At 34.8% G+C, this 15,296-nt stretch overlaps 1 protein-coding gene across 1 annotated transcript; it reads left to right on the forward strand.

Moving 5' to 3' along the window:
• Positions 1-9,872: 9,872 nt before the first annotated feature.
• LOC132035185 (transcription factor IIIB 70 kDa subunit-like) lies at positions 9,873-15,290 on the forward strand. Its single transcript, XM_059425474.1, has 7 exons — positions 9,873-9,990; positions 11,147-11,220; positions 11,339-11,420; positions 12,116-12,191; positions 13,447-13,532; positions 13,601-13,677; positions 14,913-15,290. The coding sequence occupies exons 2-7, from the start codon at positions 11,159-11,161 to the stop codon at positions 14,998-15,000; spliced, it is 471 nt and encodes a 156-aa protein (XP_059281457.1). The 5' UTR covers positions 9,873-9,990; positions 11,147-11,158; the 3' UTR covers positions 15,001-15,290.
• Positions 15,291-15,296: the final 6 nt, after the last annotated feature.

Here is a 15,296-nt window from a genome sequence, read left to right on the forward strand (position 1 = left end):
AAAAAGGGGGGGAAATCAAACATTCCCCGTAGATATTAAATCACATACCTTAATTCCAAATTTCCTTTGAGCGTATACAATGTTCGTCACCCCTTTCAACTTTGATCTATATCAATACAAGTCAAGGGATTCTATATTAGCAATAATATTCATGCTTTGGTCATCTAAGCATTTTATCAAACACTTGGTGGTACGAAGCTCTATAACCTTCATTAATGGTGTTTTCTTCACCCAATCCCCATTCTATTACTTCTAGCTGATTCTACAATCTCAATTAGGTGTAATTAACATCATTCTCCATCACCCATATGATTATAACAATCTCAAGTCAACAATCCAAAACCCTACTATAATTCGTGTAATTCTCTACTAAACCCATTTACTATTCTCCCAAAAACTCATCAATTCCACTATTATGATTAGCGTGTAGAAGATTACCTTTTTGACATTCAATCCTTCTGAATTCAAGTTCTAGGGTTTCCACGCCCAACAATAAGAGTTCCACTCACAACTCTATCGATTAGAAGGGTTTACTCAAGTTAGAAAGAGATTAGGACTTGAATTCAATCTAGAATCATGATAAAACTTACCTTGGAGGGTTCTTGAGGCTTGGGACTTGTTCCCTCTGACTTTAGGGTGATTTTTCGTGACTAGAGGTGTTAGGAAAATAAACCCCAAGCTTAAATATAACTTAAAACGCGAAATTCCGATTTTTGACCCGAAACCGGGACCTCGTTATGCAATGGGCCCGCGCCGCACATGCAGCGCACGACCCGCTGCAGGTCAATATTCAGAGAGGGTGTTTTTGTGCGATCAGTGCGCGACGCGGAGCCATCGTGACGCGCCCTCACAACCCGACTGTGTCGGTATTTCCGCATGTTCAATAAAATGGACATAACTTCTTGTCCTGACGAGCTTTTGTTTGGGCTCCACAATATACCGTTGAAAGCTATTTTAAAGGGCTACAAATTTTATGTTTTAAGTTTCCTCAAATTCCCAAAGGATTTTCACGAAATCTGACTGGAAGGCAGACGTATCAAAAACTTAGCCGATTCTATAGAATTTTAAACGCCTTACTATTAGCCATCTTGAGACGATCATATCTCCTTGCTCCGATCTCCGATTTGCCTGGTCCTTATATCGTTAGAAAGATATTTTTATGTACTACAACTTTCATTTAGGGTACTTTTCCAAATTCCTAACTAATCAAGGAGTTATCACTGCCCGAAGTAGCCTATCAACCATTTTCGCAAAACGTCCAAACCTTCAATTTTTTTCACTAAAACTCTAATGATATGAGTCTAACCTTAGTTCTTAGATACGGGGTGTAACAGAATGGGTGAGGATGATGGGGAATGAAAGACGATGTCATGATTTGATTTGTATGTTCTTAGTTAAGTAAAAGTATCTAGTTTTAATACGCTCTTTTTTGTAATGGAACTTGCCATGGTTTGTCAGGAAATAGGGATTTAGCCTGTGCAAGTACGAGTCCTACATTTTATGTTTTGAGGTAGTGAACTCTTTTTGTTTTCTTTTTCATCAGACCTGAATTGTTTGTATCAGGCTGACACATATACTTCAGCATTTTATTGATTTTGCTAATGCATATTCTGATAGGATTGGTTATTGCTCTCAACCTACTCTCGTAACAATAAACAAAGGTGATTTCTTGTGTAATTTTTAACTTTTCCTCTTATGAGTAAATGTTGAACCGCTCTCGTGTGTGTAAAAAAAAAAAAATGCCAGTAGATAATTGAAAAGAAACAAAAAAGGTTTACCTGCATGTTCAATGACTGAAATGTAGCGGAGAAACTATGTTGGTGAAGTAACATAAGCCTACGAATTTTGGAGATGAAAATTAAATCAGTTGAATTATATAGGCATGATTAAACGTGATGGTATTATGGAAGACCGAGAAATGTCTTATTGACGGATGATGATATCATCTCACTATATATATATATATATATATATATATATATATATATATATATATATATATATATATATATATATATATATATATATATAAGATGCTGATATCATAAAGGTTTTTATTTTAGGAAAGTATGTTTTTTGAATAAATGAAGATGATTCTCAAATATTATATATACTATATAGGTTTCATAGAGTCATTGATAAGTGTTTTGAAGAAATGAAAGAAGTCCTCTGTGATACCATCATGCTATATAAAAGATGAGGTGTTAACACGTTGGTATCATAATTTTGGGACATTTCAGGTAAATAGTTTTGGGAGCATGAAAGTATAAGGGATGGGCGGATAATTATTTTGTTTTCAAGGGGCATCTACGTTCTTTCCCCTTTAATAATACCCTGATTAATTAAGATCCAATGCATAACCCCAATAGCGAATTAAAAGACTCATACCCATACCTATACGCATACCCAAGAAAGTCTATGGAAGCTTCAAAAAGCTTATTCAATGGTTGTTCCCAATCTCCAGAGGATTCGCCATTCACACTCATGGCCAGACTTTCAAATCTTCCCCCGACTGAAGTTCATCACATGTATTAGCAAATGAAGCATCCTCGCAATTGCTTTTAGTGCTGCTTGGATTTGGATATGGGCATGCGTCCTTTAATCAGATATCGTGTTATGAGTTTGACTTTAATTAATTAAGAGACAGTTAAAATAGATCAATAGTATGATGACACATGTCCGTCCGTTAATATGAGAGATATATTTGTGTCCAAGTATAACGGAAGGGGTATACTTAGGCCGATAGTATAATGAGAGATATATTTAAACAATATCTGATAGTACAAGGTTATATTTGACCCTTTTCTGTATAAAGTACGGGGTTCAATAACTTCTGTCCAGATATATTTGTATTAGACAATGTCATGCCCTATTTTAACCGGGGTCAAAATAGTTTACAACATCCGGTAATTCTTGTTAATTTAAAGTTAAGAGTCGCCACCTAATTATTTACGGAATTAGGACACCTAAAGTTTATTAAAGTTATGTTTAAAGTCGACTTCGTTTTAAGGTACGAAACTTAAGATTCTAGGTAAGGGTTCAATTAGTCTAAAGGGAAGGTATTAGGCATCCTTTAAGACTCCATTAACAATGGTTAACCGACCGACTTATGATTAATTAGGCTTAAGTGTAAATATAATATTTTAAATATTTAAGAAAATATCTTCAAAGTATTGCTAAAGTTATAAATAAAGTAGAATATTGTTTAAAGTAAAACTTGTAGAAAAGTAGTGATTGCATAAAAAAGAGTTTAGTTATAAACAAACTAAAAGAAACGGAATGTGTAATGTTCATATGTATTTAGAATATGAATTACGCCAACTAGCAAATTAAACGTATTTGTAAAGTTATTGTGAGTTAATGTTTTAACAAAAGATGTATTTCAAGTGTCGAAAAGGAACTAAAGTGAAAAAGTTATCCGTTGAAAACTAATTTGTTTTTATTTCTTAGAATAAGCTAGCGTTAGTGTAAGATTTGTGACGTTTTAAACTTCTGAAATAGTAAGCATAAATTATGATTCCCTTAGCCAAAAGATATAATCATGCTATTTTGAAAATCCATTACTCAAATAAAATGTTATAGATACTATAAATAGTTTGGAATAAAATAGAAGTGAATGTAACTTGTGGAATTAACTACCCATTACTAAACTAAACCCCTTAAATGTCTAGAATTTATCTAAGTTACTGAAAAAGATAAAATGTTAGTCATACAAAGCAAATGGAAATACACAACAATAAAATAAGGAAGAGAGTAAAGAGTAAATGGGTTTGGCCCATGTATTTGGGCCCAATGTTGAATCGCATGTTGTTGGCTTCGCCAAGATCTTTCTTTATGTTGACGCTGCGGGCGGTTCCTGCCTATTGGGCTTTGGCCCAGATTTTTGTTTTCTTGTTTGGTTGCGGATGGACTGGACGAGAAAGGAATAATGTCGGGCTTACAGCCCAACGCCAAATGCGGGAGGAGATGACGAGTCCGAGGGACTCATATGCGATGTTCATGCATAAGAAATGAAAAGAAAAGGATTAGTATACAACCCAATGAATAAAATTAGACATATATAATGCGAATTCAAAGCAGGCCAATGGCCTTCAACTAAAACAGGGTATATTAAACATGTAATGAGAAAAGCAGTTAAACCAACATAATGGATCTATGCTCGGATTAGGTGTACATCAAGAATTTTAATAGCTACGCGAGCGAATGAACAGCAGTCCATAACAGTTAAGCAACAAACGACACTAGTCAACAATGTCTAGTTAGAGTGATATACGGCAGTGATTCTGTCAGATAAACAGCGAACTATTCGATGGTTCGTGGCAGTAAACAACGACGATAAACGATAAGTTCGAAGAACTATTGCGGCCTGAACATTCAAAGATCGAGGCACGAGTCCTCATTATTCTTTGCCAAAGGATTCAGATTAGCGAGAAAGGCAAAATGCTAAACTTCCGACATAATCAACTTAGCAACAAACAAAGATGTGAAAAAACGAGGTAGAGATATAACAAAATGCAACGGCAAATTCGGTCTAAAAATATGGCAACGAAGATTAGAAATGAGGAAAACTAAGTAGTCACCACCATCCTATTTCAAATGTCGCACAAGTTCTAAGGATTTCAAGAACCTTGACAAAAGCAAGTGCAAAAGGAGGGTTGATCCCGTCCTTCGTTGCCTTAGTTTATATTTAGAGAGGACACAAGAATAGCAAATGCTTTGGAACTCTAAGTTTCATTTACGGTGGTAACACGTTTTCGCTTCATCGAAGAGTTTTGGACTCATAAGAAGTAAGAAGCAACAACTAACAGAGGAATAATTCTATGGCAACATTATGTAGTTAAGAAAGCAACAAACGTCCTCAAGAAAATGACAATGATCCGCCCTAAATTTCTATCAACAAAGTAACCGATAAATAAGGCCAAAACGCTTGGTTCAACCTAATGCGATTCTCCCGATTTTAGCAACAAGAAGAAAGTTAAGATGAAAAAGAGAACGGTGCAAGTTGCATCATGTTTGAAGAGGAGGGATTATGCAAAATTCATTCAATGATACATGATGACATATCTAGAACGATGGAGAAGTGGTGAATCATAATCGGTAATGCGAGTTTAGGAATACCGACAAGGTTTGATGTTTATGATCGAGAGATGTCCAAAGTGATACAATGCTGCAGATTCTCAAGGAGGAAACTAACTATGCAAGACTAATGAACTATCAATACGGATTCAAGAAATTCAAAAACAACTCCTCGAGAATGGTACTGATGTGGCATACAAACCAGGTTCAATGCTTATGATTATATAATGGTCACATATGAATTGAGTTGAGAAGGACAAAACCATATTATGTCGCCAAGGCAAGAATGGTCAGATAGACACAATGAATATGAAGTTATCGACGGGTATTTGAGGTGGGCAAAAGACTTCCGCGGTGTGACGACAAAGGGACAAGGTTAAGTGCATCAAAAGCAGTAATGGGATGTAAACAAGAGGCAAAAAAGCACTCAAAATCACATAGCACCATATGCAAGAAAGGAGGATTAATCAAACCTAAACATAAATAGTTATTAATCATTGGAATTTGGCATAGGCTTTGAGGCAGTGCATACACCAAGTTTCGTGTACACGCTTCCGAATTTAGCTTAACACATTCATGTAATCAGTTGAGACTTCATCAATCTAATAGCCATACAATAGGTATCTTATAAGATATCATGTTGGTCTAACCTTCTTTCATCCCACAACCCTCTATGACATATGTGATCCTGACACTAATCTAAAACATGCTTGCATAGTAAATTGTGGTTAGTATGCTAATAGAACATTCACAATACACCCATGGGCAACCAAACAACAGATTTAACTAACGACTAGATAGACATGGACAGACACAAGAGAAAAGTAATCACCAATCGCTCTCGTACTACATACATATCTTGAGAAACACGAACTAGACCCAAAGGTATCAAGATGCCTGCATGACAGTTGCCAAACTTACACATTAGACAAATACAGGCAATGCTTCAAGGATACACATCCATTTATATACTACTCATGATGTCAAAGCACAAAGCTATATAAGATCAGCACTAATCAAGATCAGGTCATACACCAGAGGTTTAAAGCTGGCAATATAATAATTCAGACCCAATGAACACAATCCTTGATTATTATAAATCAGAACATCAACACATAAACGTTATTTAAACTAACATAGCCAAAAATAAGCTAACAAACATCATCGACTAGACAAAATTACAACTTGATTAATTACTCAAACTAGATAAAATTAACTGGGAGAACATAATTAACTACATTGAGCTTAAATCGATACTACGCTATATTAACTAAGACTAAATTCGACCGAACTAAACGAACACCAACATAGTCAAGTAACTAACACATGAACATAAATTAAACTAAACAAACGAGAATACCAAAAATAAAGAAAAGGAAAAGGGTTTCTGACCAGAAGGTGTAGACGGCCTCGAATCTACTCGAACACGACGAACAGAGGGTATACCGATTAAACCCAAAATTCCGATTGTATGAAAATATAGTGATTTATAGTAATATCCGGCTAAAGTTGACCAGAAAAGTAAAAATCAGGGTTGGAAGATGGTGGGTGTCCCTAAACACTCAATAATTCCCCCGCTTTTAAGATTCACTCCCACCCCATTTATAGGGTTTCGTTTGGTTTAAGAAAGAGAGAGAGAGGGAGGAGCGGAGGAGCGTAGGTGGTGGGGGTGAAGAAATGATGAAGGGGAGCGGAGTGCGGCGGTGAGTGGAGGAGTGGGGTCGTCGGTGAGTGGAGGGGAGCGGAAGAGGAGCGTGGGAGAGAGAGAGAAAGAGGGTAGGGTAGAGAGAGAGAGGGGAAGGGGCGGCTGAAGGAGGAGAAAGAAAGAGAGGAGAGATAGGGTTTAGGTTTTAGGAAAATAAAATGGGCCGGGTGAATATGTGGGCCGGATTGGGTCGGGTAGGTGGTGTAGGAATTGAAATGTCCGAAATATTGTAAGAAAATATGGGCTGGGTATTAAAATGTGGGTTGATTATTTGGGTAGGAGAATAATGTGGGCTGATTATTTGGCTGAAAATTTGTGGATCTTTCCTCCTCTATTTGATTATTCTTGGGCTTCTAATTTAATAACTAGTACAACATATACTATGTGAAGACACTTAATGATTAATATGTGGAAAAATAAGAATTTAACAAAGTGTTGTCTTGTAATTAATTTGGCGGGTTCGACCCCGAAAATGAAACGATGACTAACCGTTTAAAATTTGTGATAAAGTAATGCTCATAATGTTGAAAATAAAAGTAGCGATATTAATAGTAGTATCAATAAAAATAAAATAGTGAAAATAAAGTATTTAGCTCGTTAGTAAATTTAGACGCCCGAGTGAATAAAATTAAATGAAGGAGGGATAAAATTGGGTGTCAACAGACAATCTATTAAACTAGGAGGAATTATTGGTTATGGGTCGGTTCGGTTCGATTTGATTTTGTGAATTATCGGTTCGGTTTATCAGTTTTCAGTTTGTAAATATGCTAAACCAAAACCAAACCGATAAGATAATCGCTATTGATTTTCGATTTATTGGTTTTTGGTACTTAATAATTCGGTTTTCGGTTTAACCAATAAGAAAATGCTCCGCTAATTTATTTATTTATTTATTTGTTTTTTCTTGTTTTCATTTGTTCATATATACACACACTACCTTCATGAATAAAGTCTACACAAATTATAAGACAAAAATTATAAAATGCACCGTAACAATCTTTCAAAAACAAAATAAGGCTAGTTCGCAGTTCATTTGTTCATAAACAAGGCCAACCCCAAATTCTTCAGAAAGAAAACACCACCAAGAAACAAAAACTATAAAATGCAAAAGAAATCGAACAAGAGCAATACCAAGCCGCAACCTTCAAAGATCCAAAAGGTTTGTATTTAAAAAAATAAATTTAGAGCCACTAATATATAATTAGGGATAAAAAGGTAATTTTAACGTAAATTTATTGGGTTATTGATTTAACCATTAACTAAATCCTTAAAATCGAAAACCGAACCAATAACCCAATAAAAAATTTTACAAAACCGTTAACCCGATATCGATAAACCAATAGCTTTTTTATTGGTTCGGTTTACATTTTTGCACACCCCTAGATGGAATGTTGGGAACAAACTTAGGGGTCGCCTGGTATGTTCTACAAGCATAAATGGTGCAACAACAAAAGCATACCCAGTGAAATCTCACAAGTACAAACATAAGTATTCCTCGAATAAAAATTTAATATTGTGTTATCCCTTGTTTAATTACAAATTCTGGGATATGTTATACCAGGATTAGATATAGTACCGGGATAAGTTATCCTTGCTAGATGGTTAAATAATAGTATCAAAATTAGTTATCCCTAGATAAAGCAATAAAAATGACAATAATACCCCTAAGGTCCCTCAAACTCCTTTTCTACTAAATAAGGCGGAGAGTATTTTTTTTTATAAATAAACAACTTCTTCTTAGAAATTATGCAATGCATTTTATCTTTAATTCAAAAACACCCCTAAACTTGACACATTTTCTTACTTTAGTCCTTGAACTATTGACCATTTTAAAAACACCCCTAATCTTGGCCAACTCAATTTAAATTCACCCTCGTGTTAGGACACCTCAGCACTGTGAATCCACGCGTTGTCCACTTAGCATTTTCTTGCTGTGCCATGTGGCAACATAGGGTGAATTTAAATCCACGCGTTGTCCACTTAGCATTTTCTTGCTGTGCCATGTGGCAACATAGGGTGAATTTAAATTTACTTTGCCAATATTAGGGGTGTTTTTAAGTGTGGCAATAGTTTAGGGACTAAATTAATAATTCATGCCAAGTTTAGGGGTGTTTTCACCACTTCAGCCTTTTATCTTTAATACAACAAACTAAACACTGTAAATGAAAAATAATACTCCTCTGTCCCAATTATGTGGCACAATTAAAATTTCGAGATTCAAACTTCTAAGCTTTGAACATGAATACAGAAATAGAAGCTTTAAATTTACCGAAATAAATTCATATATTTGTAAATTATGTAAAAAGTATTTCGAGAGTCAACCAAGCCTTTCTTTGATCGGAATTTCATTAGCCTTTCTTTGATCGGAATTTCATTATATGTCTTTTAAATATTTTAAATTGTTAATTATTATGATTTATATATTTTTTACATACAACAACAAAAACGCACATTGTAATCCTATAAGTAGGGTTCGGGGGTAGTGTGCAGGCAGACCTTACCCCAACCTCTACATACACACTACCCTCCTGAGACCCCACTTGTGAGATTACACGCATATGTTGTTGTAGTATTACAAATCATATTCCCTTTATCCCAATTTATGTGATATATTTTTTTTTATAGTCTATCAAAACGGAATGATACATTTCTATATTTAGAAATAATTTAACTTAAAATTTTCCCTTTTACCTTTAATGAAAGGATTTACAACCACACATATATCTATAGCTTGTTTTAGACCACAAATTTTAAAAGTTTTTCTTTCTTTCTTAAACACCGTACCTAGTCAAAATATATCACATAAATTGGAACGAGACGACGAGATTAATAATTAACAACTTAAATATTTAAAAAAAATACAAAAAAATTTCGAAAAAAAAAACTCAAAATTTCAACTGCGCCACATAAATTGAAACCACTATAACTTGTGTTCAAACGAAACGACATTTTAGTAACTAAAACCAGTCGTGGTTCAGTGGCTAGTAATGGGCCAGTTATTAACTATTGTTTCTAAGTTGACGAGGTTTCGAGTCTTGCTAGCAAATTCCTTTACGTTTCTTTTAATAACAGAACCCCCAAATTATTACCAAAGAGAAAAAATTAGGGTTTACTGTGTAACATCTTTCTCTATCGCCGGCGCCGGAAACCTAACTGATCGGAACTCTTTCTCGCCGTCCGATAAGGCCATCGGAAAAGCTGTGTATTGTGTAAGTTTCTGTTTCTCATAATTGATAATTTAGTGAGATAATTATACTGTATGTATGTTAATTGGGGGAATAATGTTATTAAAATTGACCCTTTTTTTTTTTAATTTTTATAAAAAATGATCCAAACTTTTCTCTTTCTCGCGCTCTATCTCTCTTCCTATCTTGTTATATATTGGTATAAGTGTCTATATATGTTTGTATATTTTGGGCTATTTTTTGTAATGTAGGTTTTGGGCTATTTTTTGTAATGTAAGTGACCAATTTGTATATTTCTGAAATTTTCTCTAATTTAATTCTATTTATAAATTGATTTAAGATAAAGTAGAAAGTCTCAAGTGATTTTGATTTGTTCTTGAAGAATACAAACACATTCTTTCAAACACCTCAATTATGAGACGATATTATGATTGTACAAATAACGATAAGGGGGTAAAATAGTTAAAAGAAAAAGGGATAATTTTAATTATGTATAATTCAGCATAAAATATTAAATCCAGCTTTTTGTCAACAAATCTTTTGAAAATAAATTGATTTTAGAAAATAAATCAAATGCAAAGCATATTACTGTAGATAATGTATAAACCTTATATAAAAGTGTATAAAAGGGTCATTTTGGGTAATATTAGAAATATGGGGCATTTTCGGGTTAATATTTTCTCCAAATAGACATAGAGTGTTATTTTTCCTAAAAAACGCTCCTAATTAATGTTTTTTAAGGGGTGTGCAAAAGAGAATTACGACAAATAATTTTGAGTAGTGGATGGTTATGGATGAAATAATAGTTAGCTGCTTGACGTGCTGTCAAAGATCTCGTTCTCTTAAGTCGATGGATTGTTGACGAAACAACCATGTTTAGTATATTCACTAATGACACCAAGATTTGTCAGACATTTCACTCACTTTTTGACTCTGATTCAAGTGAACCAAAAGTACTTAGGACTGTCAAATTCCAGCATGTAGAAGATTATTACAAGTAAAGCATTCACATCCACCCTCGTGCACATTGAACAAATTTGCAGTGTCTTTTTATTTTATTTTAACTCATCAAACTTGGAATTATTTGCTAAAAATGATTGCTGTAGATGATCAAAGTTAGAATTCTGTGGCAGTTTTCAACAAATTTTAACAAGATGGGATATCCTCTTAGTTGATTCAGGTTACTTCGAGCATGGTATATTGCGGTTTTTGTACAGAGAGCATCACTCGACCCGACTATGTGGATGGCAGAATGTGAGAACTTCATCTCCCAATGTTGTTCTTTCTTCTACATTATAATACTCCTCTCGTTCATTTTATTTTATACATGTTGTTCATTTGTTCTAAGACGCTTCATTTCGTTACGTTATAGATGTTGCCCCTTATGTGGAAGAGTTCTTGAAGAAGATAATTTTTCAAATGAGCCCACTTTTGTTAAGAATGCTGCTGGGCAGGTTAATTCTTTATTTCATATTCTTTTTAATGCATATTAGATTGATATATTTTGGACAGTTTGTTTTTCTTCAAATTCAATCCTATCTCGTTTGAATGGATTGAGATCCTGTTCAGTTTGGACGGTGTGCTTAATCAGGGTTAATGTCAACAACAACATACCCAGTGTAATCAGGGCTAATGTCAACAACAACATACCCAGTGTAATCAGGGCTAATGTCAACAACAACATACCCAGTGTAATCAGGGCTAATGTCATTTTTATTATTTGTAAAAGGAGTTTTTAAGGTGCAAAGCAAGAAGTGGTTAGAAAGTTAATAAAATTCCATAAAAAGATGTGGGCGTAGCGGTCCATAAAGCTGGTGAAAACCATGGTAAACGAGGGTTCAAATCCCAGGGGAGACCAAAAAGCGCTTGGTGATTTGTTCTCATCGTCCTAAGCCTTGGTGGGTGGAGTTTCTGGTATATGTGTTATTTGTGGGAGGTAACAGGTACACGGTAAATTAGACGAGATCGCACAAGCTTGCCGGACACCACTATTATATGCTCAAATGAGGAGATAAATAATACTAAAATGAAATCGAGGAACATGATAAGAAGTTTAAGGGGCAGCTATTGAAAAAGTTGTATGTGTGGTGTCTTGTAAAGTATATTAGTCAATATGTATTCTATCAAGACTAACTTAAATCATGTGCAGAGCCAAGTGGAAGGAAAGCGTGTGAAGACTGTCCAAAGTGTTGATTCAGCTTCACGGCAAAGAACAATAAATGAAGGTATCTTATATACCTTCGATTATTATTTTATCACAATGACTTTATGATCACTGGTGGAGGTTTCAATCCTCATCAGTAGCATAGCATCCCCTTCCCCTTTCTCCCTTCCCTGATGTAACAGAAGACTTTATGCTCCTTGTACCTATTAATATAATGTCTATCATTCTTTTTCCTTTATAGAAAAAGGTTCTATCATGTATTTTTCAGCTTAATGATGTCTAGATGTTTGTTTCTATTAGGGAAAACAAACAAAAAATGTTGATCGAGTTCTCGATTTTCAATAGAAGTTGTTATGTCTTTCTAGAGTACAATTGCATTTGCTTTCTTCAAATTGGTGTGAACTACTATCATCAAAAATGCTATACCCATGTTTAGTTGGTATCTTTGTCTAATGTGAGCTTTTGAATTTAGCTTCCTGAAAGAGGAGTGCTTGCTATTCGTGGTCAATATAGGCATTCAAGTAGAACTATTTTTGAAAATCTTGTAGTAGAGGAACACCCTATTTTGTGTCAAAATCAACTAACTGTGCTCAACAACCTTTTATACAATTATAAGGTTAACCTTTCATCTACAAGATAACTTCCGGTTTCCATGAAATGTACTCATCCAAACTTTAATGTGAAGTATATATGAATGTTTTTCTCAAAGGTCCTCGTTTCTTTTCATGTTTATGGTTAAAAAAGGAGCCCCAAATGATGATAGTGATAGAATATGTAAATTGTTAGATTTTCCCTTAGCGGTTGATGGAAAGAGTTGTTGTCTTTTGTATGGTCTTGGACAATCCTCACCTCATGAACTAGTATTTGGGGTTGAGTTAGGTTTGCGGTTCATTTCTTTACATGGTATCGGAGTCAAACTCATTCCTCTTCTTGGTTTACCCAATAATGGACCCCATGTTATGTTGTCCACCCTCCAGTTAACTATGCATGGGTGTGCCAGACATTGTAGACATTGTTAGATGTTGAGAGAATGGACTGTTGTCTCCTTATATGATTTTGGACAATTCTCACCCTTGAGCTAGCTTTGGGGGTTGAGCGAGGCCCAAGGTCCATTTTCTTAACATCAATAAAGTAACTGATTTATCTTGTTAATATGATGAGAGTAACACCATACTTAGAGGTGCACAAGCTATCTAACAATGTGCGTATATATCACCAATTTGGTTTGAGAATATATTTAATCACTATTTGATATCAATATAATTTTTAAGTATGAACTTCTTTCTGGTACATTTATTAACTCCCCCTTCCTGCAGCATATTATGGTATAGAGAGTATAATGAATGCATTAGGAATTGGCGGTGGCGATTCGATAGCTAATCCAGCTAAGGCCTTCTATGAGGTATGATTTGGCTTATGCGTACCTCTACTAGCATGATATCATTCTATGGCTGAATATATTGCTTTCAGATAGCACTTGAGAGGAATTTCACGAAGGGGCGTAGGAAAGAGCAAGTTCAGGCTGCTTGTCTTTACATTGCATGTAGGTGAGAGATTGTGCTTTATGATATTCTTTTTCAGCATATCTCTGTTCCCTAAGAGAAAAAGAATGGGGATAATGTGTAATGACGCTTAAGATGTTAACAGGTTGACGTAAATTATGTCAGCCATGCATCTGTGGTTTGAGAGTAAAACAAAACATATGCTCTTCCGTTTTAATTTGTTTGTCTTCGTTTGACTTGGCACAGAGTTTAAGAAAATAACGAAGACTTTTAAATCTTGCAGTCTTAAACTAAAGATGTCTGTAATATACCAAAATGCCTGCGAACTACTATTACCAGTAAAGGCTTTCGACATATCATTCATACTTATACCACGAGCATAGAGATGAGAAATAGGAAAAAGGGCGCCCCTGAATCTTGTTGGGTGTAAAGAGTTACACAGAAAGTGACATTCTTTCTGAAACAAACTAAAAGGAAAGTAACACAAACAAATTGAAATGGAGGGAGTACCTAGGTTTTCTAAAACACATAAGCAAAACCTCCTGCGTCCCTAGGGCTCTGATCTAGTGCTCTACAAAGTTGTACGTTTATTTTAACCCGAGTTGGTCTATCAGATGCAATAGTATCAGTATGGTTTTTGGACTTGTGATCTTCATATCCTTGAACTACAAACCACAGTTTTACAGAAGCAACCAAGAAGTATAATTGCTATTACCATCTAACTTTCTGCAGTAATCATAGGTGATGGTGTAGAAGAAAATATAAGAAAGGAGAGTGCAAAATGCAAAGATGTTCAGAAACAGGCAGCAACAGGGAAGAGGACAGAGAACTTGAGAAACAAATTGAAATATGGAGAAAGAAGAGAAGGGTCATCAAAAGTTGCTTTATTATTCCCTCAAGCTGTGGGGTTTAAATAACCATTATAAGAAATACAAACAAGGAAAATAAAGACAATAATTACATTCCTACAAAATCTTCTAATTTCCTAATCAAGGGAATTTGCCAATCTTTCCATATTTACATAGTATAGGTTTTTCCATATCTAACAGGGGGTAAACTGATAAATTATAAATCTTGCTCTGGTTAATTGCGGATGAAACTACTAACTGTATTATGCAGCACAGAGGGATACCAAAGCGGCAAAGTTTTGCCATTATACATATATTGAAAGAGTAATGAGGAATATTATAGTTTTAATTCAATCTTTCAATGTAATTTTCTTGGTCCAAGCTACTATCTAGTGACAAATTGAGGTATCTTTATGTTTATTTTTCTTGCAGGGAAAGCAAAAAGCCATTCCTACTCATTGACTTCTCTGAGCACTTGAGGATAAATGTGTATGTGAGCTTACTTCTGCAAGCATCTTAGAAGTCTTTCTCTTTCATTCTTCTTCTGATATAACACTTCTGCATCAATAATCTTGAGCAAGAGCTTAATGATTCCCCTTCAGGTCAGGAGTTCTTATCATCCTGTTCAGTGTTATGATATTCTATATAGCCCTTAGATCCTTCTTGTAGTTATATTGTGAACCAAATCTTATGTGTGAATTTTTTGTGGTTAGAGTAGATTAGAATAATCTTGCTTCATCTTTAGCTAGAAATGAAAGCAGCCTTATGTGAAGTAGTATTTGTGTTGGATTTGAGAAAGATGAAGGAGTTACAATA

This window comes from Lycium ferocissimum, chromosome 10, assembly GCF_029784015.1.
Source record: "Lycium ferocissimum isolate CSIRO_LF1 chromosome 10, AGI_CSIRO_Lferr_CH_V1, whole genome shotgun sequence".
NCBI lineage: Eukaryota > Viridiplantae > Streptophyta > Magnoliopsida > Solanales > Solanaceae > Lycium > Lycium ferocissimum.

Excerpts from the sequence above, each read along its gene's own strand:
- LOC132035185 (XM_059425474.1), top strand. The coding sequence starts at position 11,159 with ATGGTATATTGCGGTTTTTGTACAGAGAGCATCACTCGACCCGACTAT. Across the intron at positions 12,192-13,446 it reads GCAAAGAACAATAAATGAAG|CATATTATGGTATAGAGAGT; the intron begins GTATCTTATATA and ends CCCTTCCTGCAG. Across the intron at positions 13,678-14,912 it reads TGTCTTTACATTGCATGTAG|GGAAAGCAAAAAGCCATTCC; the intron begins GTGAGAGATTGT and ends TTTTTCTTGCAG.